Genomic DNA, 26,660 nt, shown 5'->3' on the forward strand with positions numbered 1-26,660 from the left:
GGGCGTCTGCCTCCGTTGAAAGGTGGCTTTATGCCTCAGGCCCCGCGACGCCCGTGGGGGACGTGGGAGGCCTCCTGAGACCGCGGGCCCTTTCTGACGTGAGGGGCGAGGGCTGTGGCAGCCACTGTGAGCCTGTAAAGATCCCTCGGCATCTGCCTGGGGAAGAGGCGCCTGTGCGTGTTCCCTACAGGGCGTGGGGTGACCGCTCATAAAAAGGGCTTTTGTTTTTGTTTTTATTTTACTTTTAGTGCCAACTCTCTTCATGGAGAACAAAAGCCATCCCTCTGAGCTCAAAAAAAGTGTTTTTTAACCCTTCGCCCTCAGTGGACAGAGGCTGGCAGGACGGGGCCGGTGCCCCATCTGCGAGCAGGGGCGTCTCCTGCCCTCCGGGCCCCGGCACAACGGCCACATGCAGGTGCGGGGCCCCGAGGTCCGGCAGCCCCTGCAGAGCCGTGGGGACAGGTGAAGCTGGTCTCTGCGGCCCAGACAAACCGCTTTCTGCTTCCAGAGCTGAAGGTGCACTTCGGTGATGCCCTCAGGGCGGCCCCTCCTTAACAGCCCCGCCCTCCTGTGCAGAGGCACAAGTGCAGCTCACAATTTGAATGTTTCCATTTTGTTCACATGCAGTGTTTTTCTGGCAAGTTAGTGGAACAGTAAGCGTTGTACGAACGCTATTCGACACATGCGCATTGCACAAAGCGTGTTCACGTGCTGTCCTTAGCTGTACCTTTGAGTGCACTTTGTACCCTCAGAAATCTTAGGGCGCGTTTAAGAGGGGCTTCCACTCCGCGGACCTGCGTCGGGGGGTTTTGCGGAGACGCCTTCTCAGAAGGCGGCCCTGGTTATTTGTAACCGCCCGGAAATGACTTGCGGAGTAACTGTTAGTGCCTTTTATTTTTCCCCACCGCTGGAGCCCTTGCTTGTTAATTAGAGAAATTCCGACCGTCCTCGTTGGCAATTATACCTCCGGTGCCGCTGCCTGTTATGAATAGGCAATGAGAGCTGATTAATATGCATGAGCGGCGGTATATACACGTGCGCAGCAGAGCAGCAGGCTGCGCGGTTGGAGGAGGGAGCGGTGCGCCGGATGCGAGGGCGGGAGCGAGGCCAGCAGTCCGCAGCCTCGCCCAGCGAGCGAGCGAGCAAGCGAGCGCCGCCCCTGCCGAGCGCAGCCGCCGGAGGCACCTGCGCCCCGGGACGCGGGGAACCTGCTTCCCCGTGGCCGCGCCGGCGCGTCCAAGCCGCGCTGACGCTGCGAAACATGGGATGCCGCGCGTGCCGCTTGCAGAAGCCAGAGGAGCAGTACCGGCTGCTCTACGAAGTTTGCCAGGTACCCGTCGCCTTGCGCTCCGGGCGGTGAAAGGCGCGCGCCAGCAGGGGCCGCCTGCGGGGAGGCGCTGGAGGCTTTGGCGCACGTTTGTGTTCGGGACGAGGCCACCTGGCCGACTCTGCGTCTTTGCTGTTAAGCCGCGCACTTCCCATTCCTGGCGGCACGTCTGTATTTGGGCGTTTGAGCCGATGTCACGGCGCCAGGCCACACAGCTCCGGGGTCTCGCGCGGGGTCTCGGGCGGGGGTCTTGGGTGGGGGCGGCTCAGAGCGTGGCCAGGCCACTCAGCGCGCGCCGCGGGTGCTGAGTGGCGCTCACCCACCTGTGCCGGTTCACAAGGGCCGAGGGCGCTCGCCGCGCGTCCTCTCTCAGTGGGACCTGCGGGTCCCCTCATGCTCCGCGCAGCTGCGTCCCGGTCTGGGAGAGTTTTGGCAACTTCGGGGTGAGTGGCTTGATCTTGGGGGCTGCCGTCACAGCAGGCGACGTCCCTGCCTCCGGTGTCCTTACTAAGCAGCACGAAATTTCAGTTGAGCCTTGAGTAAGATATTTAGAGTGTAACCCAGATAACTTACTTCCGACGCTTGTGTTGTTCTCTTGTCTTTTTTAAATTTGTACTGAATTCGTTGGGTGACTTGGTTGACAGCCGTGTGTGGGTGGCAGGTGTCCACTTCATTGCCGCCTGTGGCCTCTGTGCAGCGCATTGTGCACTCACCGCCCGGCAAACCGCCCCCCCACGTCACCATTTACCTTGCGTGGGTGTTTTTAAATATTCAAGTCTTGTCCCGAGCCCAGGGGTGTTCACACCGCTGTCGGTAACTTAACTGGGCAGATAAGCGTTTTCCCCTTAAATTGTTCTAACACCTTCCGTTTTTTCTGCAGTATTAAAGAAATCATCATATTAAAAAATCTCATGTTAAAGAATCAGAGGGTTTTTTAATGAGAATACTAGAACAAGGTTGTTGTAGTGAGGAAAAAGCTGCTTGTTTTTTAATTTATCACAGTAAATAGTACAGTAACATATTCTTCAAGGGCCACATTTCAGTCAAAAGAATTTGATTAGCGCCCATTGGGTGTCATGAGTGCACAGGCCACCAGAGGGCGTGCAGCACTGAACAGGCCGAGACCCAGCTGGCGGCCTCTCTCTAATGAGACCGGGACCTGGGGTGGGGGCGGGGTGCCTTTCTGCACCAAGGACTAGACAGAACAAACCACTCGCTGCTGTGCTCCCCACCCTGTGTGCAGGGCGCGTATCTGACACAACACGAGCATCTTAACACGTTGGGAAGCACAGACTCTGCTGGACCCGCCCTTCCCAGCGGCCTGGGGCGCATGGGGGGCCGGCCTCACCCCGCGTGTGACCCCCGAGGCGCTGCGGTGCCAGGTGCAGCGGGTGGCGGGCCCCACTCTCAGCGAGCCGGCCGCTCAGGAGTGGAGCAAGAACAAAGTTGTGTTACCGACTTCGCCCCCGTGGGTGAAGTACAAAATAGTGCATAGCGTGTAGTTTTAATAACTCAGCTTTTTCCTTTTAACCGTCCGTGCACAGAAATATTCTTCACCAGCCGTCGCTGCGGATGTGTTAGTTACACTGGTAGCCCCCGAAGGGGGCCCGAGCACCGCCCCCCCATCCGAGCGAACCCACGGTTTATTCCTGCCCCGTGGGCGCCTCCCCTGCCCCCAACAGAGGATGTCTGGATTCTGTTTGTTTGTTTTTCACTAGGTGAATTTATGTGGAAATATATCTGGCCCAAGCCTCGTACAGTAAATTGCTGATGAATGACTTCCATCTGGAACACACTTTGTCAGCAATTTAGGGAGCCATGCAGATTTATTTTCAGGAAACTCAAGCTACTTTTTGGACCCATTAACCTTGAGCCCACTAAGTAGAATCCCCTTCTCCTATTGTTTGGGGGTCCTGAACCGTAGCATAAAGGAATCCACAGAACACTTGCAGGACTTAATAATCGCATTTCTACTCTTATTATGCAAAGCCTTATGAGAGCAGAGAAACCCGGGATTCCATAAATTATAGTTGTGGAAGGTCCGCTGTGCCCGGCTCCAGCAAGCCCTCTGAACAGCAGCACAAAGAGGATCGCGTCTTCCAGGGCTCAGACTTTACCCTCCCCGCATCCAGAGATAATTCAAAGAGATGCTCTTCGTTAGGGCCTTTGGCAAGCTGCCTGCGGTTTCTTTTTGGAGCTGCTGTGAGCTTAATGATGCCGAACAATGGCTTCGCCTCTGCTGCACACATACCTCATTGTACCTTTAATCACATTAGAAAAACAACAGCACACGAAGTCGCCTGGCCTGTAAAGGGTTCCCAGTATCAGGGATCTGCAGGGGCCGAACAATGCGCGGAGCCATTTGGGGGTATTCGGGGCGCTTCCAGGGGGAGCACAAGCCCCGCCTCCTGCCTGCCCTGGGGTTGGAAGGTCAGTCGAGTCACAGCAGCTCTTTGTGCTTTTATGGTCTGTTGCTCAGTGTCCCTGAGCGTTGAGACAGCACCGGTGCCCACCAGCTATTTAAATTCTAAGTTAGCAGTTGCTTCATGCTTTGGAGTCCTGGCCTGTCTCCTGACTTCGCTCAGCACCATTAAGGCAAAAGGACAAGGAAGTAGGAAGGAACAGGCTTTACGACCGTCAGGGGTGCAGACTTGCGCACAAATTGCCCGGCCCGGAAAGCTCCCGCTCCGGCAGTAATGAGAACTCCGGGGCAGCGGGGTGGGCGGGGTCCAGCATAGCTGGTCGCCTGGCCTGGGGTGGGGGCGGCATGTTTGCAGGGACGGGGTGTCTGTGGCTCCGCTGGCTCATGCCGGCAGCTCGAGGCGGCCGCCTCAGCCCTGCACCCCGCTGCAGCCTCTCCCCACAAGGGGACAGCCGTCTGTGGAGGCCTCGAGGCGGGTCGGCGGGGGAGGGGAGCGACACACTAGTCCGTGCCATTCATTCACTCCGCTCCGCTGAGGTCACCGGAGACTCCTGGGGAACAGTGACAGCGTTTGATTAGGCGACAGGGAAACAACTCCGGTTGGGATTTGGGCTTCAGGCTCAGGACTATGGTAATGCGCCCCCTCAAGCCCGCCCGCGGGTGTCCCGACGGCCAGGAGCGCCTCCGGATTCCACTCCGGGGCGCCCGGCGAGCAACCAGAATAGGACTTACTGAGCACCCGGGACGCGTCGCTCTGTGCGAAGTGCCTGCCATTCTTTTCCCCTCCCAGTTAGTGCCAAGAGAGCGGTGACGTCCTCATTCCAGACCTGACGAAACTGAAACACAAAGGCGTTACAAAGGGGGCGGGGAGGTGGGCCTGTGCTGTGACCCCAAACGCTGAGAGTTCTTGTACCAATCGTCTTCATCGGTCAGGGAACAGATCGCCGACCTTACGTGAAACACAGGTTAATTTTTTAAAGTTGCTCCTGCTCTGGGGCCGACATGGAAACCGCACACTTTCAAACGGAGCGTGTCTGCGGGGCGCGACCACCCTTCTCGGGGTGCTGGGGGCCGACCTCCGGCCGTGAGGCGGTTCCCGTGGAGCCGCGTGGGCCCTCGGCCCCAGGACACGGTGGTGGGCGAACACCGATGCGCTCTGGGAGCGCCGTGGTTCCCACGAGCCTCCAGGCAGTTTTGAGAAGGTGTGGTTTCAGACAGCTCATGTTCTTACGCCGATTGATGGTGACAGAAAGCGTAATCTAAGAGAAACGTGTGTCTTTTTGTGCCACTTAATGTCGGCTTGAAAGGCAAGAACTTGGCCGCGTAACTGTGACTGGCCAGAAAACTGGACCCTTTTTTGTGACCCTTTCTACACCATTTGTGACCCTTTCTACATCAATTAGCCAGTTGGTCGGAAAGCTTCGGATGTCTATAGTAAATGCTAATAGGAATCAAGTGTAAGGAACACTCTGGAAACTTGACTGCGTACAATCCTATTTTCATGTTTAATTAGCTCTGTGCAATACTCGGATGAGTTTACTGCCTGAGCGTCTGCTGAGCTCGGCGGCGACAGGTCGCGGGTGGGTGGGTGGGTGGACGAACGTGAACCTGACCCCTGTCCAGCCGGGCTGGTCTGGTTGAATTGTCTTGCAAGTAGGAGCTTGTTTGTTTGAACCTCCTACCGGCTCGGAAAGCTCTGTTTTAGAAGCGGCTCCACGTCCTGAGTGAGTGGAGGGCGGGCAGGCGCAGGGAAAGGCCTAGTTCCTGCGGCCTTGACACGCCCCAGGCCCGCGGTCCCGAATGCGCGCCCGCCTGCGCCGAGAACGACGCTTTCCTCGAATGTCACGCCCTATCGCTGGCTCTAAAGTTAACAGTGGAAGGTAAACCACGTTCACGCTCATGAAGCCATGAAGAGGGACGGCGTGGGCTGCGCCAGGGTTTGCTGCCTCCTTCCGCCTGTCTCTCCTGTAGGTAGAGAGACCTCCGGGGGCCAGGGGGGCCTCCTCGGCCTCTCCCTCGGGGCGCAGCCGCCTTTCTGAGGGTTCCCAGGATGCCCCGCGCGCCGCTGTGCCAGTGCTGAGCCCTCTCGTGATGCCCTGGGCCCCCGCCGCTGTAGCCTGCACCGAGCCCTCCCATGATGCCCTGCGCCTCTCACACGCTCCGCACTGAGTTCGCCCATCACGTCCTGCGTGCCGGCCGTGCCGGCACTGAGCCCTCCCAGGATGCCCCGCGCGCCGCTGTGCCAGCGCCGAGCTCTCCCACAATGCCCTGCGCACCCACCGGCGCAGGCGTTTCCGTTTCCCCTCGCCCCGCCCTCCACTCCCTTGGTCACCGCGTTAGCGGTGTTCTCCCTTCTTTCCCTATTTCATAGCGAAAGCGAGTGGGGGAATCTCATTTATAACTTGCATCTTATACGCACCAGTCTCGAGGCACAGAAGCTCCTCTTGCGCCACGGCTCTCAAACTTGGCCGCGCGTCACTGTCACCGGAGGGCTGGTTAGTGCCGAGTCCTCTGCTCCCCCACCCACTGCGCACTCGGTGGTGCGGGTCGGCGACCCCCCTCTGAGAAGCGCTGCTCTCGGCGTTACAGAGACACTGCGCTGGGCCCCTGGTGGGGGCGGAGGACGGGAGGGATCCCCGCGGGGCACTCCATTTAGAGCGCACGCCCTTGGTCTGACCAGCGCCGCCTCGCTCACCGAGGCCGTTGAGAGGTTCTCGGTGCCTCGCGTCCCTGCCCGCGCGTGGCATCGCCTGGCTCTTCGCTTGTCCAATGCCCCGGACGTGAGGAGGTAGCTCACGTTCATGTAAACCTGCTTTATTCTGTTAATGAGGTTGAGTAGTTTATTGTTTAATGTTTATTGACCATATTTGAGTTTCTTCTTGTGTATGAAGTACCTGCCCAGACTTTGCCTGGTTCTCCATTGGGTTTTTCATATTTTTTGTGACAGTCTCTCTCTTCCCCTGTCCAAGGTGTCCGTGCTTGTGGCACCTAACATTAGGGGTGACGTGCAATTTAACTAACTTCAAAAATTGTAAAGCATATGAGCCAGTGTTCCTTATCCAGCAGCCATTTGCTATTTGGGGAGTCTGAGAAGCCCAGAGGTCACCACCTTCCAGGCAACGTTTCCGTGAAGGCAGCAGAGGCGCCCCCCAGAATGGCCGTGGCGCCCGACCTCTGGGGCGCCGTCCTTCCATCCACTTCGAAGTCCCTGTCCTGGTAACTGGCGCTGTGCGCCCTGCGCCCTGCGCCTGCGCCTGCTTGGCGGCGCCCGCCACACACCTGTGTGCTCACCTGCGCACACAGACGTGTCTCGTGGGAATGGTTCCTAAACGGGGGTGCGTCCGTGTCCCTGGTCCGGCGTGTTTTCCTCTTTGGTTTTCTCCGGCCACTGTCCAACCTGAGACTGTGGTGTAGGACTAGGAACTTGGGAACTTTCGGCGTAGTTTTTCTAGCCCCTTCCTGCCCAGTTCAGTTTCTGTCCCAGGGCCTGGGAGCGAGCAGGGCCTGTGCTGCCACAGTGAAGGGAGGGAGCTTGTCTGAGGCCAGCACGGGCTGGCGCCTCAGAACCACGGCTCCGTGGCCGCCTCCCGCCCCCTCTGAAGACTTCAGTCTTTAGAAATTGTGTCCTATGTGATCCTCGCACGCTTGGCGATTTAAGTTTGTCTTAAACTGCCGCTGTCGCAGCCTTAAGTTTGACATAATTGAAGTCATACAGACGCTGCGCTCCCTCCCTCCCCCTTGCTGAGAAATCCTACGTTTTCTCATATTCTAGTCGCATTAGCAAGTGTCTGGGCCATTAATTCCTCCCCAGATGATTTGTTTCTGGTGGGTTTCTAGCAAATTCTACCCATGTCTAATGACTCATCTTAGAAAACGCTGCCATTTCTCCTCCGCCCCGGGGACAGCGGCGGCGTGGCAGCTCCGGCCCCAGGCCTCTGGCGACCGCTGCGCGGGGCGGCCCTCCGTCCGGGCGCTCGTTTTGCTGGGATGTACTTGCGGTCAACTCCTGATCTAAACAGAGCGTCTCCCGGGGCTCCAGGCGAGGGGCCACCTCCTCTGTCCCCTACTGGACCTGCGACCCCGGGGCGTCCACGGGGCTCACAACCCTGATGCCACTACAGTGAGAGCGAGGAGTCGAGCAGTTTTAAGCTGAGTATCCACTGGGCGTGAAAGGGTTTGGGGGCGCAGCGCTCGCCCCCGGACGCGACAGAGCTGTCGGAGCAGGAGGTTCTGGACGGGTGTCTGGTGGGGCTGGAAGGTGGGTTTGGGGGGGTCTGAAACAGTCCAGGGGGGTCCCAGGAGCCAGGGCAGTGGCATTCCTGCGTTAAAAATCATCACCGCCATCTCGCAGAGTGCTCCCCCCGCCTACAGATGGGGGAACGGAGGCCCGGAAGTCTCTCTGGACAAGAGCATGGCGCTTTGTCGCTGTCCCCCTGGCTCCCAGCGTGTGCGGTTAAACCCCGTCCACGCGGGCCTTGCAGCCCCTACTCCCCACAGACATCCTTTATGCTGTGTTTCTGTTCAGTTCAATATGCGGAAATAGGGAATTATTCTGCCATTTTTATTTCCCAGAACTTAATCGCCAAGCGTGCGAGGATCAATTATTATAACATGGTCATAGTTTAAAGCCCCTTAAGCACCTTGAAGTCGAGAGGTCGGGCCATTCTTTCCCTGCTCGAGGGCCTTCCCCACTTTGCAGGCTTGGCTGTGGGCATTCAGGCGCCCGTGTGCTCGGTCCGGGTCTCTGGGTGGTGCCTGCTGGCCGGTCCTTGGGCAGGCGGGCCTGCCGCTGTCGCCTGCGGTCGGGGGTGGGGACGGGGTGGCGTGGCCCAGGCTGAGCGCCGCTGGGTGGGACCGCTGGCCTGGCCGCCCCCCCTCCCAAGTGAGGCACAGGAGGGGCTCTGGGTGGCGTTACTAGAAGGCCACGCTGGGAACAGGACTCCCTGGTGGACGGGCCCGATCGGCTCCCGCCCTGGCCGGCAGGGCAGCGCCCCTGGCCCCAGGGCCCGCACGGCGCCTCGTCATGGCCCTGAGGCAGGGCAGAGCGAGCGGAGGCCACAGCTCGCGGGTGAGCCCGCCTGGCTGCGGCCTCCGCTCCGGCGCTGCCAAGGGGCCGCATGGCCCGTGAGCTCAGCGAGGCTCCCTGGCCGGAGGGGCCTGCACAGCGGCGGCCGCAGGCAGGCAGTCGGAGTCTGGCCCCGGCACAGAGGAGGAAGGAGCCCTGAGCCAGCGAACCTCTGTGTTTGTTGTTGGGCTCAGGCCCGCGTTCCTCACCGGGCACGGCCCCTGGCTCGGGTCTGCCTGCCGTGGCCGCCTCTGGGCCGCGAGCTGTTCACCGGGGGCCACAGGGTGCCCCCCTGGAGGGGCCGTGCCTCAGCCCCGGCCCTGGGCCGGCAGATCGGCTTGTTGGAGCGTGGGACCCAGGCAGGGCCGAGTGCCCTGGTCCGAGGTCGCCCGACTGGTGCTGTGGTGAGCGAAGCCTGGGCTGGGAAGGCGGCCTGGTGCTGCGGGCGTGAGCTGTGTGTGCCGGGCGCGTGTGTCGGTCACGCAAGTGCCCCCGCCCCCACCTTCCTCGTCACGGTCGGGCTCCCGGTGACTGACCCCAGGCTCCGCCGCAGTCCCTTGGTTTGAAATCAGAGCAGGGGCTCCCCCAAAGTGACCCTCAATGTAGGGGGTGCTGGTTGTCCCCTCGGGTCCTCTGTCCCCAAAGGAGGGACCAGAGGCTCAGGGGACACGTGCCCCTGTAGCGCAGCGGCCGTGGGGGGGGCGCAGGTCAGGGCCGCTGGCTGTGTGCGCGGTGCCCCTGCCCCCCACGCCCGGGGTCCTGTCCAGAGGAGCTGCTCGCAGCTCTTCCTGGGGCGTCAGGGAGTGAAGGCGGGAGCCGCCTACGTCCCCATCTTGCTGATGTCACGCTGAGATTTCTTTAATTTCACACACGCCTTATTGTCCTCTCTTGCTGCCAATGGAATCCAGCTTCCAATTTGTCTGAAAACGTAGGTGTGATATTTTACAGAATGAGATCGCTGCCCCATATTTAATTAAATGAACCTTAAAAGTTGGGTTTCCCAAGGGCATCTTTTACCCCAGGCTGACCTTTAAGTGGCATCAGCGCTTTGTATTGGGCCCCTCGTGTGTGTGAAGAGGTAGAGGTGACCACAGGCGCTGATCCTCAGAGGCCAAAAGGCTTCCCCTAAAAAGATACTTATTTTTGTATTTGGAGAGAGTATGGGCTGTCTTTTCCAAATAGGACATTAAAAGATACCCCGAACTGCTTGCACTGGAGAACAGGGAACTTTGCAGGGTTCTGGGCTCTGTTGCAAAAGGTGACAGAGGAGCCCCAGGACAGCCGAGTCACCGTGCTCCTGGCCCTGGGCTCGCACGTGCGCGTGCAGCGTGGCCTGAGAGCCCAGCCCTTCCGGCCCCACAGCCAGCTGTTGCCCACAGCCCAGCGGCCTTGATTGTGCCCGGGAGGCTGTTCCCCGTGGCCGCCAGCCGGAAGGGAGCAAGTCCGAGGAGCCACAGCAGCCGCCGAGTGCTGGCGGGGGACCAGCGGGCTGTCAGCGAACTCGCCGCCAGCTCGGGAAGGCAGCCGTGTGCTCTGTGCGGCAGCTGCAGGGGCACCGGGGAGGGCTGGCCCCTCGCCCTTGGCGGAGACCTTCCCCCCAGAGCCGGCAGAGGCCCCCTCACAGCCCGTAGCCCGTCCTCCCTGCCGCGTGGTGTTTGCCTGGAGACGAACTGATGGGGTTTTCTCCCTAATGGCGCTAGCGTCCCCGGGAGCAGCCGGAGCCTTAGGTGAGTAGCGTAGGCATTTAGTTTATAATAAAGATAAAGTTTGCAATCAGCACTTCCTGTTCCAAGACATTCCAGTTGCTCGGTTTTACAGCAGCGTAAACTGTTGTAAAAGCAATCTGCTCAATTGGGCGAGTTAATGGTGTTTAATTTGACTGGCTGAACGTCCCCAGGTGAGCATTCCGCCCGTGACCGCGGCGTCACCGCGCCCCAGAGCGGGGCGCGCAGGGGTGCGATCCCAGCGTCGTGTTGCGGTTCGGGGTGGCTGGTGGGTGAGCCATCGCCGCCCCAGTCTCTCGGCGAGGTGATCGCATGATGGCAGTGTGGTAAGTGTTATGTGCACTTAATTCGAAACAGATTTGGCTGCAGTGATGGCTCGTCTGGGGTAGCAGCTCCCGCCTCGTCTCATCGTCTGTTACGAGAACATAATGATCCCTAAAATACCTTGTCAAGAGCTTGTGTGCAAGTATGCAGCCCTGTGAACTTTATCAGCCGCAGCCCCGAAGGACCCCTAGAAACCCAAGGCCTGGAAAGACTTCCGTGTGCGCTGGGGGCGGGGCGGGGGGCGGGGCCCTTGCACAAGTGCATCTTCAGGCCACCAGCTGGGCTGCCTCCTGCGTCCTTGATTTATAGATTGTGTCTCCTGGGAAAACGGGGTGATCCTGGTGTAGGGGCCCCATTAGCCCTGGTTTCTGAGTGAATCTTTGTCATTTGCACGTTAAGCCTTGTATGCAGATGATCTCATTAAACTTGCTAATGCCCAGCACATCCACTACACCATGTTGTAGATGCAGAAAAGGGACTCCAGCAGTTAAACTGCCCAGGGTCAGGGTTGCAGCCAAGGCCTGGTCCCGGAGTCGGGGTCCCTGGGCACCCCGGCTGCGATGAAGGGGGAGGCCACGTGGTGTGTGGAGGGCCTGGTGTGAACTGTGTGTGGTCAGCGTGCCACTGGCCTGCAGAAATCGCGCCCCGGGCACAGCGGTGGGAAACACGGCCTGAGGATCGGGCCCTGGGGGTGGGGACCGTCCACTGCCGGCTGGGGGGGCCTGACGGTCAGCTGGGCTCCGGGCCTACCCCCACCCCCGCCCCTCACCGGCAGTGCGCTGCTCTTTCCTCTGCGGCCTGGCGGGGGCGCTGGGGGGTCGCTGCACTGGCTGCTTTGGCATGCGCCCACAGGCGCAGCTCCGTGCCCTGCGCCTGCCGCCCCGAGCCCCGTCTAGAGGCCTTGCGTTCGTTTTCGGGGCGCCAGTGCAGCGCCCACTCAGTGGGTGCGGCCTGTGCTCCAGGGCAGCGCGGCGACCATCACTTTTGTCTGGAAAGAGCTGATGGGGCCACACTCCCGAATCACAAAAGAATTTTCAGTGTTTCTTAGTGAACCGGTGAGGACACGTTCCTGCCTCACGTGACCACGTATGTGTGTTGTGTTGAGACCTGTTGGATATTTTGGGCAGCAGGTAGTTAAACTCCAAGTAAAAATGGCCTGAAGTGTAAGGAATAGAATAACGATTATGTCAGGAATTTGGGGGTTAAGAGGTCCTAAGATTAGTTCATCTGCTCAGTGATATGGCTGGAGTCGCCACTTCCTCTGTGTCCTGCTCTGCACCCTGCAGTGCGCTCCTTTAGCCTCAGAGGTGGGCCCCCCACACGATCTGGAGACGCCCCCGGGAGTCCAGGCCACAGAAGCAGGGGCCGTGCCCCCCACGGGGAGGGCCGCCCTCCCTGGCAGTCTCCCGCTCCAGTCTGTGGGCCTGGAGTGCACGCCCCGCCCCCGCCTGGGCCGGCGGAGCCGGCCGGCCGCCCACCCCGGGCTCCGGGGGCAGTGCTACCCGGGCTGTGGGCACTTCGAAACCCGATCCCTCCCAGCAGTGGGGACACAGGGCTGCCCGGCGACCAGTGCTGTGTCCGGCCCCGACGCCGTGCAGAACGGACGACCCCAGGGTGGCCTCCTGTGTGGACGCGGCCGGCGTCGCGGGGGCGGGGGCCCCAGGTCGTCCCCTGTGGAAGAGGCCTGGCGTTTGGGCGTAAAGAACGACGTGGGAGCTGTCCCCAGGCCCTGACGTCTGCGTGCTGTGTGGGCGCCGCTGTGACCAGCGCGTGGGCTGTCGGCGGCCACGGCCACAGCTCCTGGGGCGCAGGGTCACCACCAGCTGCACTGCAGCTGCCCCGGGCACCTGGCCCCGGGCGGCACGGGTCCACCGAGCGCGTGGCCTGGAGAGTTCTGCCTCACGGGGACTTCGCAGGCCTCCAGGTGGCTCTCCGAACGCCCCTCCCCCCGGCCAAACTCACTGCCTCCTGTCGTCCGAGGCTGCGCGTCTGGGCTCTGAGCAGGGACGGGGTCAAGGTGGTCAGCTGGTTTGGAAACGAGAAGGAATTCCTTTGTGTCCTTTTATTCTTTCTCGAAGAAGGAAGAGTAAACCCTGGCATTGCCAGCCGTCCGGGTGGAGGGTGTCAGCCTTGGTGGTTTGGCCACTCGCTCGTCGATGCACCTGAGTCACTTTCTGGCCCAGAGCCCTTGTCCCACGACACTCGCTTGGGACGTAACTGACTCACTTAATCGGACTGACCCCAGACCACCAGTGACCCTGCTGTGCGAGCCGTCTGGGCTCCATAAGGAGGACAGGACACGATGTTTGTCCCTCAGCCCAGCAGCGGTTCACCCGGCGCTGGCCCCGCAGGCCTGGTGACAGGTTCTCAGGAAAACGCCGGAAATGGGCTGCGGAAGCAGCAGTCGGGCCCTGCTCGGGCCGAGAGAGACCACGCGCTCTGCCCCGCGGAGGACGGACCGCCGTTGGTGGGCTTCGGGGTGGAAGGCGCTAAGGGGACACGCACGTGCCAGAGGGCAGGGTCAGCGTTTGGCATGGCATTTGCAAGGAAACACTGAGGTCATGCCTGTTGAAGGGGTGTAACACTAGTGGAAGGGATTTAAATTCAGGATTCAGGTGCCATGTTAAGCAACATGAAGTTGTCGGTGGTTTCTCTCCAAAGATGTGGGGAGGTGAGGAACTTCTGAAGGAATATGAGGTCTGTCTGGGAAAAGCCCAGCCATTCTCAATGTAACGAGAACGGTTTGCGTGACACGATGTCACCTGGCGGCCAAGGAGCGTGGCCTGGAGTGCGCACGTGTGAACCATGACGGCTTCCCTGCCCTAGTCAGTGGGGCCGGTAGACGCCATTGAGTGAGCACATGCACTGTGTGGCTGTCACATTCGAAATGACCGTGCGAGAAGAGCAACGCGTCCGCATTGAATTTTGTCTTAAGCTTGAACGTTCCTCCACGGACACTGTCTGGACGGCTCAGAGGCTGCAGCTCTGGGCAGCTGGTGACTGGCAGCTTCATCGCGACAGTGTGTCTCCTCCTGCGTCAGGTCTCCTGCAGGGGTTTTTGGTGAAACATCCAGTCCCCCAGGTGACTCCGCCCCCCTGCAGCCCGGATTGTGCGCCCTGTGCCTTCGCGCTCTTCCCAAAACTACAATCACCTGTGAAAAGGAGATTTCAGACCCTGGATGAGATTCGGGAAAACACAGTGCGGCAGCGGATGGCGGGGGGGGGACCGGAGCGAGGGCCCAAGGGGCCTGCTCGGAAGGGGACGGGGGCGTCCTTGTCCTGTTTCTCGTGTCATCTTCAGTAAACGTCTCTGTTTTTCATATTCCACGGCTGGGCACCTCTGGACAGACCTCGTATGTTCTGCAGGCTGAGGTCCCTATACCGTGATTGTACATTTGCCTTTAAGGAGCAAACCCACTCGGATTGGTATCGAAACACAGGGTCCGGCACAAACAACAGCCCTCTCTCATCACAGACATCTCCTATTAACAAAATCATGAGCATGGAATTCTGTAACATAACAGCATCACACTCAAGACACCACACGACGTTTTAGGTGAAATGTTCAAATTGCTGTCTGTCTCGTGCGAGACACGCACCCTCCCAGCCGCGCTCGGTGGTGTGACTCCTGCCGCACCCTGGGTTGCGGAGCCCGATGGCGTGCGTGGGGTGCAGTCACTAGACGTTGCCAAGCTGTGGGAATGGGGCGTCGTTTTCCCAGCTGCGGGGGTGGGCGCGGGAGGGCAAACAAAGTTGGTGGCTGTTCGTGTTGTTGGGAATGACGTCCTTTTCTAGAAACGGGGTCCTGGCCTCTGTTTCCCCGTGTGCGTCGCTGTGAAGCCGGCCGAGTCGAGTGAGCGCTGGTGGCGCCATGGGAGAGCATCCCGGACGCAGGCTCCGGAATTCTCGGCCGCCACGGCCACCAAGGTGGCCTTGTGCCGTTCCCATGACGCCGCCAGCGGCGGGGCGTGAGGGCAGCTGGGAAGCCACATCACGATTAACCCAGCTCTTGCTTCCCGGATGTTGGCCAAACCCCCAGTACCCACCTGTGGCCTGGCTTCCGTTCACTTTGTGTTCCGTCGGCTTTTTAAACAAAAGCAAAGGAATCCATTTAAAGAGCAAGCTTCCTATCAGTTCCATAAAAGCAACAATGATGTCACCTGACACAAACTGGCAAGACACTGCCCCCAAAACATAACAATGTAGCTGGTTCCTAGTTAGCTGGGAGAGCATTCTGCCTGCGGCTGTGGACGCCCAGCAGGAAGCCCCGGCCCCCGGGAGGTTCGCAGCTCCTGCCAGGGCCATGCACCTCCCCACGCACCGGCCCCCCGTTTCTGAAACTTGGAAAATCGCGGTTCTCTGAGCTCCCCAAGCAGTTCTTCCTTTCAACCGCTTACACACAAAAACAGTCTTTCCAGATTCCTCTTAATTAGACTCTCATCCCTCCTGAACTCTCTTGACAGGTCAACGGCAAGGACTTATCCCGGGCGACGCACGAGCAGGCCGTGGAGGCCTTCAGGACGGCCAAGGAGCCCATCGTGGTGCAGGTGCTGCGGCGGGCACCCCGCGCCCGGACGCCGCCGGCCCCGGCCGCCACGCAGCTGGTGGACGCGGGCACCCAGACCGACATCACCTTCGAGCACATTGGGGCCCTCTCCCGGGTGCCCCCGGCCGCGCTGCCCACGTTGGAGCCCTACCTCTCGCCGGAGGAGTAAGTAGCAGGCCCTGGGCCACGGGCGCCGCCGCGCGGGGAGACGCCGGCCCATTGCGCCCTCCCCTCCTCGCCGCCCGCCCTTTACGCTGTTGTTTGTGGAGGCAGTAAATCGAACGCTGCTCAAAACCACTCTGACACGTTAATTACTTTATTAAACCCTGGAGCAGAGTTATTCAAATTATATTCTAAGAACCAAATTACTCACGTCGTAAAAGTTGTTTCCGAATAAAATTTGATCACCGCAAACGGTGGTGGGAAAGGTGCCGCAGGAGGGGTTGCGGACGGCTCTTCGCACCAGACAGGGCGCTGGTGGCTCGCGCTCCGCCCCCCCCCCCGCCCCCCGCCTCGCTGCCAACCTGGGTTCGAGCAGCAAGCCCACTGCGGCCTCGCGTGAGCTCCGCGCACCACGTTCGTCACCCGCCCGGACGCCCGTCCCCCGGCGCTCACAGCCTCAAGCCCCGCGCCCCTGGGGCCGGCCCTGCAGCCGCTGACTTGCCGTCTCCCCGGCCCCGCCCGCCCTGCGTTGAGAGGGCGTCGAGGCGGCGCCGGCCGCACGGGCGCAGGGTCGGTGCTGTGGGGTCTGCAGAGCCATCGTCCTTGCTGAGTGATTGATGTTAAATATTTGGGAACAAAATGGAAAGCGAAAATTTTCTAGGTGTGGCCACCGGCCTAAAGGATGTTCAGGGCCGCTTCTCACGTGCGATTTTACACATCGGCAGCGAGACGTCCACCGCGGGCCCGTGTCCGGCGGAGGCCCGTCCCTCTTGTCCCCTCCCTCGTTGCCCCTGGCTTGCGTGCGTGATCTCCAGGGACATTTTCCCCTCCTCTGGGGACACCCGAGGGAATCCTGTGGGACCTGCATTCTCACTCTGCAGCCGGAGCAGGACAGGTGCCTCGGGGCTCCGTCATGCGCCGGCGCTCCTCTGCGCCTGGCGTCACCGGACCGGGGCCGTTGCCGGCTCCCGCGTGAGAGGGCGGAGCAGGGCGTGTGCAGAGAGCCGTCCCGTTCTCGCCCCGCCTGCCCCGTGGACGTGGGCAGCTGGCGGGTCTGCCTGTCCTCAGCGGCCACCTCGTGAGGTGCCGCCGGGCACCGCTGCACTGAGTCCTGCGGGGCAGCTCCTGAGGGAGCGGTCGGGTACCCTGTGTGGCTTCCAAGGCCTGTTGGGCTGGGCCGGGCGCCCAGACGCTGCACGGTCCCCGTGGCGGCCGCCTCAGAGCGAACCCCGATCTCCTCTGGAGTCTCGAGTGACATGACTCACCCCCAAGGGTCAGCTTGGGAAATGTCAGGAGCTTTGGGAGGTCAGCCCTCCACAGTCCGGGGTGCAAGGTCAGAGGTCAGCAGAACCGGGTGTGCTGACGCAGCGCTTTCTAGCCCGGCCCCCCGCAGCCTCCCTGGCGCCAAGCGACCCCTGCGTCTGTCCTTCCAAAACCACGAGCCGGGCCGTGGCAGGTGCAGCTCAAGGGGCTGAGCGCTGGCCTGTGAGCCAAGGGTCGCAGGTGTGGTTCCCGGTCTGGGCACAGGCCTGGGCTGTGGGCCGGGTCCCCAGGGGGCACACGAGAGAGAACCACACGCGGATGTTTCTTTCCCTCTTCTTTCTCCATCTCTTCCCCTCTCTCTAAAAACAAAGAAATAAAGTCTTTTAAAAAAAGAAGGAAATCTTACCTTTAAAAAAAAGACCACCACATGCTAGGGCAGTGAGACCAGAGCCCATTGGCTGTGGCACTGCCCCTGGAGAGCAGGTGGTTCAGGGCTGACGCCGTGCATCCCCATCTGGCACCTTCGGAGCCGCTGCCTGAGCGCGAGTTCGCGGGGACAGGCGGGGCCCTGCAAGCCGAGTCCCAGGAGCCGCCCGAGGCCAACGGGCTGGCGCTCCTGCCTGTGTGTGGCGTGCGTGTGTGTGCCTCCACGTGCGGGCGGAGACGCTGTGACGGAGCGGCCGGCGAGCGGGGAACGCGAGAGCAGGGGTCGGGGACCGGGCCCTGGCTGCTGTGCCCACCTCACGCCCGCCCCCCCCCCCACCGTGTGCAGGCACCCCGCGGCCCACGAGTACTACGACCCCAGCGACTACCACCAGGACGTGGACCGGGAGGAGCTGGAGCTGGAGGTGAGGCGACCTTGTCCCGTTTCAGGGCCGCACGATGACCAGTGGGTTCTCTCTGAGCCCAGCCAGGGCGACTGCCAGCTGCTCAGAGGCACGTGCGCTGCTCCCTCCGCCGCGGAGTCTGAGGTCCAGACCCCGGAGCAGGAATCGACGAGATTTCTTCCAGTTTTTTGAATTACATTTACTGGAGTGACGTTCATTCGTAGGGTCCTTTTTTACATGAGGGGCTCGGAGGAAGGCAGCGGGTCCTGTTCCGGGCGTGTGTCCCCACCCGACCTGCGCTGCGCACAGCGGGGCTGGGCCGACAGGCCGCCCAGCTCGGCCTCGGGGGCCCACCCCTGCAGGTCGGGCAGCGTCGGGCCAGGCTCGGGGACGCCGGTGGCCGGCGGCTGGTGCCGAAACAAGCTCCGCTCACCTCAGTGGAGGGGCCTCTTCATTCTCTTAATGTGCTGCCGTTTTGGCCGCCTCTGAAATGTCAGGCCTAACGGCTCATTTTTATCCTGCAGTCCATTCAGACCGATAAGCAACAGGACCCGGCGGGGGGAGGTGTGGAAACCCCGGGCGCGGCCCACGGCACGCACACCAGTGTGACCCGTGGTCCCAGCCGCGCGCCTGGCTCGGCCACGTGAGGCTCTACCCCCTGATCAGAAGGAAATGCTGAGTGGGCGGAACTCCCCGCAGAGTCGAGGGCTGTGATTTCTGTGGAGCCCCAAGTGCCGTGTCTGGTCATGAACTGCACGGCAGCTGCCCCCGGACACGCACGGCGCCCGCGTCGCTCCGGCCGGCGCTGTGGTGAGGACACAGGCTCAGGAGTGGCCCCAGGCAGGACAGAGCTGCTGGGATGGGGCCGAGTTGGGACCTGGGGCTTCCAGCTCCTGCTCTGCAGCCCGCGTTACCCTCCGGAGGCCGCAGGGAGGTCGGGGGGACAGCCCTGGGTCGTGGCGGCGCCAGAGTGGGTTTCCCACGACGCTGAAGTACAGTTTGAATCCTCCCATGGGGCCCCGGGGCCCAGGACCTTTGAACCCCCTGTTCTGCCCACACGGTGGCCGTGGTGTTGGGCCCCTGCCTCACATGGGGGGTTTGGGGGAGCACTGCCGTGTGTCCCTGCCGCCCTCTACAGAGCGCCTGACAGGCAGTGGTCCCCGAGGTCAGTGGTTCGGGGACCCCGTCTCAGAGCCCAGTCGCCCCCCCCAGCTCCCCGGTCAGGGATCTGCCAGACCACAGGGTCTGCTGGAGGGAGAGTTTCCACTGCACGGCTCTCGGCGCGGGCGGCAGCCACAGCTTTGGGACCGTGCCCAGGGCTGGCCGTGCGGCCGGGGCGGGGCTCTTGGGGGCCTAGCTCCCCTGTCCCCGGCCGCTTTCAGGGCTCTGGCGGCGCCGGGCAGACCCTGCGGGGTCCCCTGCGCTCACGGCCTCACTGTCTGCGGCCCCTGCTCCCCTCTTCCTTGATTGGCAGTGATAGCGGCTGACGATTTCACAGCCTGTCGTGGGGTACGTGAATCGCTGCTTCCGCGTGACCCTCCTCCCGGTCGATTTGTGTGTGATCTGCAGGTTCTGTTACTGCGAATGTTGAGGCAGCACCGCGTGAAGCGATCTGAGCAGACGCGCTGGAAACCCGCAGGGGAACGGCTGCGTGGTTCAGGGGCGGGTGCCGCCCTTGCCGTGGCAGACGCTGCCGGGTGCTTTTCAAAGGGCCTGTCCCCAGGGTCTCGCTGCTGAGTGAAATATAGGTGATGGGGTGGGGGTCCGTAAAGTGACTGTTTCCAAAATGACTTCACTTCGAAAGGTCCGGAACGCCCTGGGCGTGGACGCCTTGTCCCTGATCACCTCTTGTTTAGTAAGTTAACCCCTCTGCATGGTTGGCTGCAAGGACATTCAGTTCATCGTTTGAAGGAACTGTGTGTACAGCCCCCGAGGCCCCCGCGGGCCAGCGTCTCACAGGACGCTCTCCTTTGCCAGGAAGTGGACCTGTACCGCGTGAGCAGCCAGGACAAGCTGGGCCTCACCGTGTGCTACCGGACGGACGACGAGGATGACATCGGGATCTACGTCAGCGAGGTGCGGGCGGGGGCGCTGTTCCCTCGCGGGGCCAGCCCCGCGCTTGCCGGCCGGTCCGCCGGGGGAGCCGCTGACGCTCGTAGGGGCGCCTCGGTCTCACTTTTCCCTTCCGCTGCCGCGTGGGCTGCGGCGTCGGTGTGAGTTCCCCGTGCTCCCCAGTCCGCAGGCGGGCGTGGCTCCCACCTTTCCGGCAGATACGGCGCAGAGCCGGGGCGGGGCCACGTGCGTGGGCTCACCCGCCAGGCGGTGAGACTGGCGCTCTGTGTTGCAGATCGACCCCAACAGCATCGCGGCCAAGGATGGGCGCATCCGGGAGGGGGACCGCATCATCCAGGTAGGCCAGCGCCGCCTGCCGTGCTCGAAGAGCAGGCTCGTGGGCCGGGGGATGCGGCGCACAGAGTGGGCGCGCAGTGAGCCCGCCAGGCGCGCTACAGGCGTGGGCGCAGCACGCTGGGCCGTCGGTGCCGGCGTGGGGGGCGCCCGCATCGGCCGCAGTTCCCCTTCGGCCAGAGACGCCGCGGGAGGGGTCAGACACCGCCCGCAGTTTATAACTCGTGAACCAGAACAGTTCTCGTTGTAGATTCCTATGAAGTCATTTTCGAACACGTGTTTCAACTTTGGCTTTGTGTTTACAATGGGAACCGCTCCACATTTACTGGGCCGGCTCCTAAGGTCGTTCTTGGCCCTGGCCTGCTGCTCTCTTGAATCAGGAGACGTTTTCCCGGTCTTTCCTGACCTCACAGAAACCAAGGTTCCTTGGCGCTCAGCCCACACGCGTGGCTCCGCCTCTTCTAAACCACTGTGTGTGCCTCTGTCATGCCTTCCTCACTGTGGGGGCTGCGGCTTTTCCCACTGCTCACCCCACTTTTCCTCAAGCTTCTACCCAGTCCTCCGCAGCTCGGGGTCCCCAGCTGCAGGACCACCCCAGCCTCCGCTCCGTCAGTGCTGCCGGCTCCCCCGGGGCCGCTGCGGGCTGCCACCAGCGCCTGCCGCTGGACGGGGCCCCTTGTCTCCTCAGTAACCGATACCCAGCCCCCCAGCCAGTAGAGGCACCCCTTTGCATGCCTCTTGCGTCAGTGGCAGAAGGACTTGGTGGCAGGCTCACCCCCCAGCTCAGGGGGACCATCCCTGTGTTCCCTGGGGGAGGCACCTGCCTGGGACTGAGGCTCCAGAGCAGCAGAGCCCGAAATCCCCAGGACAAGCAGCAAAAACCCTGCGCGGCAATTGTTGGGTTGGAGGCGAGAAGGTCCCCCCACTGCCCATCCGTCTGTCCAGCCTGAACAAATTCAAGTGCCAGGCCGGGCACACGGGCTGCCGAGGGTCGCCCCGCACCGCCCTCCGCGCCGCCCTCCGCCACCACGATGTTCCGTGCAGACCGGCAGCTGCGGCGCCTGCACACTTCACGTCAAAGCCACCGCCCGAGTGTCGTGTCTGATGGAACAAGCGGCTCGTGCGTTCGGCTCACATGGCTCCCACTTGACAGGGGCCTTGGCCACGGGGGGTCGAGGGCTCTGTCCGGGGCCATACGCTGCCACCCCGACACTCGGCACCCTTTCCAGGGCCCGCGGCAGCCGGCGGGTGGGTGGAGCGTGAAGTGGCACCGGCTGTGCTGTGTCCTCCGACCCTGCCTTTGTCCCCCCTCCCACCTTTTATTTTTAAGATTAACGGGATAGAGGTTCGGAACCGGGAAGAGGCCGTGGCTCTTCTGACCAGTGAAGAAAATAAGAACTTTTCCTTGCTGATTGCAAGACCCGAGCTCCAGGTGAGTCCATTTCTTGAGCAATAAGCCGGGCCCGTGTTTCTAACCCAAAAACCCGAGGTCCTGCCCTGGCGGAGCCCAACCTGGCGTCGGGCCTGGACCCGGCGGCTCAGTGCCCCAGAAGGGGCGTCCCGGCGGGGCTGGTGAGGGGAAGGGAAACCGCGGCGAGAGAGCCCCGGGGCCCTGGACCCCAGGACCCTTGGTCCATGGTCCGGCCGGTGCCGCAGCCTGGCCCTGCTCCTGTGTCCGGCTGCAGAGCGCAGGTCGCGGCCTGGCAACCAGACCTAATGACACCGTCCCGGCCTCTGGAGGTTTGCCAAGAGCGCGCTTCAGGTGCTCTGATCACAGAGAGAGAAACAGCGGTGACGTTAGTTAGCGGGACCACAGTGATGATTTCACTCTGTCAGGGTACAGTGTACACCTTGAACGTAGAACAATTTTTTTTTAATGAAAGAAGTTAAGGTGAGTTCCTCTCCAAGGGGCCTAATAGTGCCCCTTCTTCAGGAAAGTAGAAACTTGGAAGAAGGTCAGGTTTGCAGGGGGAGAAGATGATGCAGAATTTCCTGTCCTTGCCTTCCCTTCCCTTTCCTAGCCTACATGTTACAAAAAAAGAAAAAAGAAACATTGGTCAACACACTTTTTACTAAAACAGAAATAAAGGCCAGATTTGGCCCTTGGGCTGTGGATCAAGGGCCCGGACTAGCCAGCTCTTTCAGGGACAAGCGAGGGAGGGGGCCTGCGCTGGGCGAGGCCGGCGCCGGGTGGGGGCTCGCTGTCCTGGCCTGAACCGTGGCCTGCGCCTCGGGAGGTAACGGGGGCCCCCAGGGGCGGGGCGGGGCGGGGCGGGGCTGGGCAGGGTTCCAGGCCCTGGAGATGGTTCTCCCCAAGGAAGTGTCTGTTGTTAAAAAAATGTACATCAGTTAAACGAAAGCGAAGGGACTGAGGCATGTTGGCTGCCGCTTTCCCCAGCTGGACGAGGGCTGGATGGACGACGACAGGAACGACTTCCTGGACGACCTGCACGCGGACATGCTGGAGGAGCAGCACCACCGGGCCATGCAGTTCACGGAGCGCGCGCTGCGGCAGGTGAGACCGGCTGTCCCCCCCGTGCCCGTCGGCCGGCGGGGCCCCGCCCAGGCGCAGGGACTGGAGCAGGAGGTGGTTCCTGGGCCCACAGCGAACGGGTATCGCGCCCTGAGGAGAGAAGTGCGAGCCGACCGCGGACCTCCCGGGCCTGCCCGCGGGGCGGGGTCCTTCCCGCTGTGTAACCTGAGCTGCTCCGGGTGCGGCTGTGCCACCCGCCATCGTCCCACCCGGCTTCTGTCCCTGCATGAGAGATGGTCCAGCCTCGCGGGCAGGCGACTAGCCCCACGCTTGTCCCCTGGCGCCAGGGGCCGCGCTGGGCCCGTCCCAGCCCCCGTCTGCGCTGACAGCGGAGGCGCGCCGCGCGTGCGCCCCGCCCCCCTGTGCCGGAGATCTCATCCGGTAAGTGTGCCCTGGCCGCCCTCGCCGTGACCGCTGTCTCTTGTCCGTTGTGCAGAAGAAGCACGAGGAAGACGGGGGGACCACAGACACGGCCACCATCCTGTCCAACCAGCACGAGAAGGACAGCGGTGTGGGCCGCACCGACGAGAGCACGCGCAACGACGAGAGCTCGGAGCCTGAGAACAACGGCGAGGAGGCACCCACGTCCGCCGCGCCGCTGGCCGGGCCGAGGACGCGCACGTGCAGCCAGGACACGCTGGGCAGCGGCGACCTGCTTTTCGGCGGCGAGTCCTTGCTTTGGGCCGACTGCGCAGACGCTGCCGAGTGCGAGAGCTTCCGCCGGCTGCTGGAGCTCAAGTGCCCGGAGCGCGGCGCCCCCGAGAGCTTGGACGGGGATCTGGGGCTGCTGGACGCCGAACTGTTGGAGCTCAAGTGCCCGGGGCAAGACGCGGGTGCGGGCAGGGGTGCCCCCGAGAGTGTGGACCGGGAGCTGGAGCTGCTCAACGCCGAGCTGCGCAGCATTGAGCTCGAGTGTCTGAGCGTTGTGCGCGCTCACCGGGCACGGCAGCTGCGCGAGGCCTGGACGTTGCACCCCAGTGGCTTCCGTGGCTGCGACACGGAGGCTGACAGCCGCCGGCGTGAGCTCTCGGACATCACCGAGCTCCCCGAGAAGTCAGACAAGGACAGCTCGAGCGCCTACAACACCGGCGAGAGCTGCCGCAGCACCCCGCTCGCCCTGGACATGTCCCCCGACAGCTCCCTGAGGAGAGGGGCAGAGGGGACCACGGGGGCCTGCGGGCCGTCCCTCGAGATTCCGCTGTGCATCACGGAGGACGCAGATGTGCGCGAGGTCCCGCAGAGCCCAGGGCACAGCCCGGGCGACGGTCCCAGCCCCGCGCCCCCGGCGCATGCGCCCCACAAGCTGGCCCACATCCCGGCGCATGCGCGGCGCTACCGCAGCTACATGCAGCTGGTGCAGCAGAAGTCGGCCGTGGAGTACGCGCACAGCCAGGTGAGCCTGCTCGGCGTGTGCAAGGACCTGGGCCCCGCCGGCCCGCCTGAGCCCCGCACCGAGTGGAAGGTGAAGGTGCGCAGCGACGGCTCCCGCTACATCACCAAGCGTCCCGTGCGTGATCGCCTGTTGCGGGAGCGCGCGCTGCGGATTCGCGAGGAGCGCAGCGGCGTGACCACGGACGACGACGCGGCCAGCGACATGAAGCTGGGCCGCTACTGGAGCCGCGAGGAGCGCAAGCAGCACGTGGCGCGCGCCCGAGAGCAGCGGCGGCGGCGTGCACTCGTGCTGCAGAGCCGGCTGGAGGGCCCCCGGGAGCAGCCGGCGGAGGAGGACAGGAGGGAGGTGAGCATCCTGGAGCTGAGCCACAAGAAGATGATGAAGAGGAGGAACAAAAAGATACTGGACAACTGGATGACGATCCAGGAGCTCCTGACCCACGGCACCAAGTCCCCGGACGGCACCAGGGTGTACAATTCCTTCCTCTCCGTGACGACTGTGTAAGCGCAGGGCGGCGCGCGGTGGTGCTCACGGTCCCGCTGTGCCGCGCGGCGCCGCAGCTCCGTTTCAAGCGAGGAAAACCACCGTGAACTGTCTTGGCAGGCGGTGTTCGGAAACAGGCCTTTTTCAAATAGCGATGGTACTTTTTTTACGTGTTACCTTTTACATAAAGTGTTTAAATTTCAAAAAGACCTTTTTATTAAGCATACTTTCACAGAATAACTTGTTTAAATTGTATTCATATAAAAGAAAAAGTTAAACACGCTTTGTTTTTCTGCTGAAAGCACAAATACAACTGCCTGTGTGTATTTTTAATGGAACCCTAGTTTATGATGTTACTTTGCTGAATGTGTTTCATATGCGTGGCCGTTAATCTATTATTTAGGTCTGGGCTTCAACTCAAAACCACCGACCAGTTAACGAGTGAATACACGTAACCAAACCAGCCGTGTTCAAATATGTGTTCCAGCTCTAAACGTTTTTCTGGATTGAAGTCCCCAAGGGAGTGTAGAAGTGTAACAGAAAGTAGCAAAGTGCCACGCAGCCCATGGGAGGTCACAGCGCGTTGGCGAGTGGCCGCCGGTGGGGACACTGCGTGCGGCGTGGCCGGACCTGGGCCGTGTGGGTGTGAAGGGACAGGCTCCTCACCGGCAAGTTCAGGAAGTCGTGGTTACTTACAAACACTAAGTAAATGAAGTTAAAATAAATTATTTTCTATTTGATATGTTCTGAAGTGATGGCTCCTTTTTGAATGGCGCCTCTAAAATAAAGCTTTTACAGTGTGTGATCTCCCTTCACTGTGTGACCTGCTGCTCCTGAGGTCTCCACCCCTTCGTTCTGCCTAGAACCCAAAGAGGGGCCTGGAGCGGCGGTCAGGCGCCGCGTGGGCCGCGCCCCGAGGGCCCGTCTCGCAGAAAGGCTCCGCCTGGCCCAGGGCCCTGCGCGCAAGAACAGCTGTGAGCGAGCGTGCCAGTCGGGGCGCGTGGGCCACAAGCGCTCTGTGGGCCCCGGTGGCCGTCGCGGCCTGGCCATCACGTCGCCACCCCCGGCCACGAGGCCCACCCCCCCGCCGGCCCCCAGGTGCACCTGAGAGTCTTGCGGTGCTTCCACAGCATGACCGGGCTGCACAGCGGGCAGCTCTGGGGCTCCAGCAGCCCCAGGACCCCAAGGGAGGCGTTTGCTCTGAACTGTTCCCTGGTTACAGTGCTCACTACAGTCCAGCTGCGATACCTCCCGAAAAGGCCAAGGCTGAAGGTTGGCTGAGGAAGGGTATCGTTTGCCACAAGGCCAAGCATCAGACGTGGGTTCCTCCCACAGAACCTTTTCCAACCAAAATCCCCTCTTTGGGGCCAAACTCTTGAGACTAGTTAGCAGTCACCCTTGACTGCTAACTAGTAGTCACGACAACCACATAACGAGAATAAGACACGAAAGCTTGTGCCTCACGGCGAGATGCCCGCCCACTGCCCCCAGTAGAGCTCGGCACCCGGAGGTTACGAGGGAGGGAACAACGTCCGGCCACTGGTCCCGCCTCCCCGGGGAGCCAGCACGAGGCGGGCTGCTGGGTTCTCCGCTGAGCCTCTGGCAGCTTGGACTCCCAGGAGGCGGTCCCCACCCCGGCCCCGGACCCCCGGCCCGTCCTCTGGAAGACAGACAAGGCCCATAAATTATAAGTGCTGTGAGGCACATCTCTGCATCCGTGTCTTTGGGGAAATAGCTTTGTTCCCGCGTGCGTCCTCTCTACAGGTTGGGGGTGGGGCGGGTGCCACCTACTGGCCAGGCAGCCGCAGAGCCCTGTGGAGTGCACCTCTGGATTTGGGGGTTGCCTGTGCCACTCACAGCAAAGTGGCAGAGATGACAACTAGCGTGCATGTCCATCCGAGGCCAGATCTTTCCATGACGACTTTTTAAATCACTATATCATGTACACACGCTTGGTCATGATTTGCAATGTAATGCGAGGTCTCCCAAATCTCATTTAGCAAATCAACTCCTGAAAGAAATGAGAAGAGACCTTGGCAGCCATCCTCTTGTCAACAGGCAGGGGACTCCAGGAGACACAGGACCGTGGTGGGTCCGTGAGCACACGGGACCCGACGGGGGGCCGCCCCGCCCTGCCCTGCCGCTTCCCCCAGCCCAGCGTCCCGGCTGTGGGGACCCCGCTCTC

The 26,660-nt window shown here is 61.8% G+C and overlaps 1 protein-coding gene and 1 non-coding gene across 3 annotated transcripts in view; both read left to right on the forward strand.

The window, feature by feature from the left end:
• PDZRN3 (PDZ domain containing ring finger 3) overlaps window positions 1-25,187 on the forward strand; it is a 95,374-nt gene extending 70,187 nt beyond the window's left edge. For both annotated transcript variants that reach the window (XM_054594839.1, XM_054594840.1), the window contains 7 exons: window positions 15,326-15,573; window positions 17,606-17,681; window positions 19,638-19,736; window positions 20,008-20,070; window positions 21,397-21,498; window positions 22,465-22,581; window positions 23,036-25,187. In XM_054594839.1, coding sequence (XP_054450814.1) covers window positions 15,326-15,573; window positions 17,606-17,681; window positions 19,638-19,736; window positions 20,008-20,070; window positions 21,397-21,498; window positions 22,465-22,581; window positions 23,036-24,496 — 2,166 coding nt within the window. In that variant the 3' untranslated portion in view covers window positions 24,497-25,187. The remainder of the gene's footprint in view (window positions 1-15,325; window positions 15,574-17,605; window positions 17,682-19,637; window positions 19,737-20,007; window positions 20,071-21,396; window positions 21,499-22,464; window positions 22,582-23,035) is intronic.
• LOC129087818 (small nucleolar RNA SNORA67) lies at window positions 21,951-22,096 on the forward strand. The gene has a single exon (XR_008530941.1). It is a non-coding gene; the product is annotated as a small nucleolar RNA SNORA67 (small nucleolar RNA).
• Window positions 25,188-26,660: the final 1,473 nt, after the last annotated feature.

Source organism: Pteronotus mesoamericanus, unplaced genomic scaffold (assembly GCF_021234165.1).
Source record: "Pteronotus mesoamericanus isolate MK-2021 breed Mesoamerican mustached bat unplaced genomic scaffold, CSHL_Meso_final scaffold_533, whole genome shotgun sequence".
Taxonomy (NCBI): Eukaryota; Metazoa; Chordata; class Mammalia; order Chiroptera; family Mormoopidae; genus Pteronotus; species Pteronotus mesoamericanus.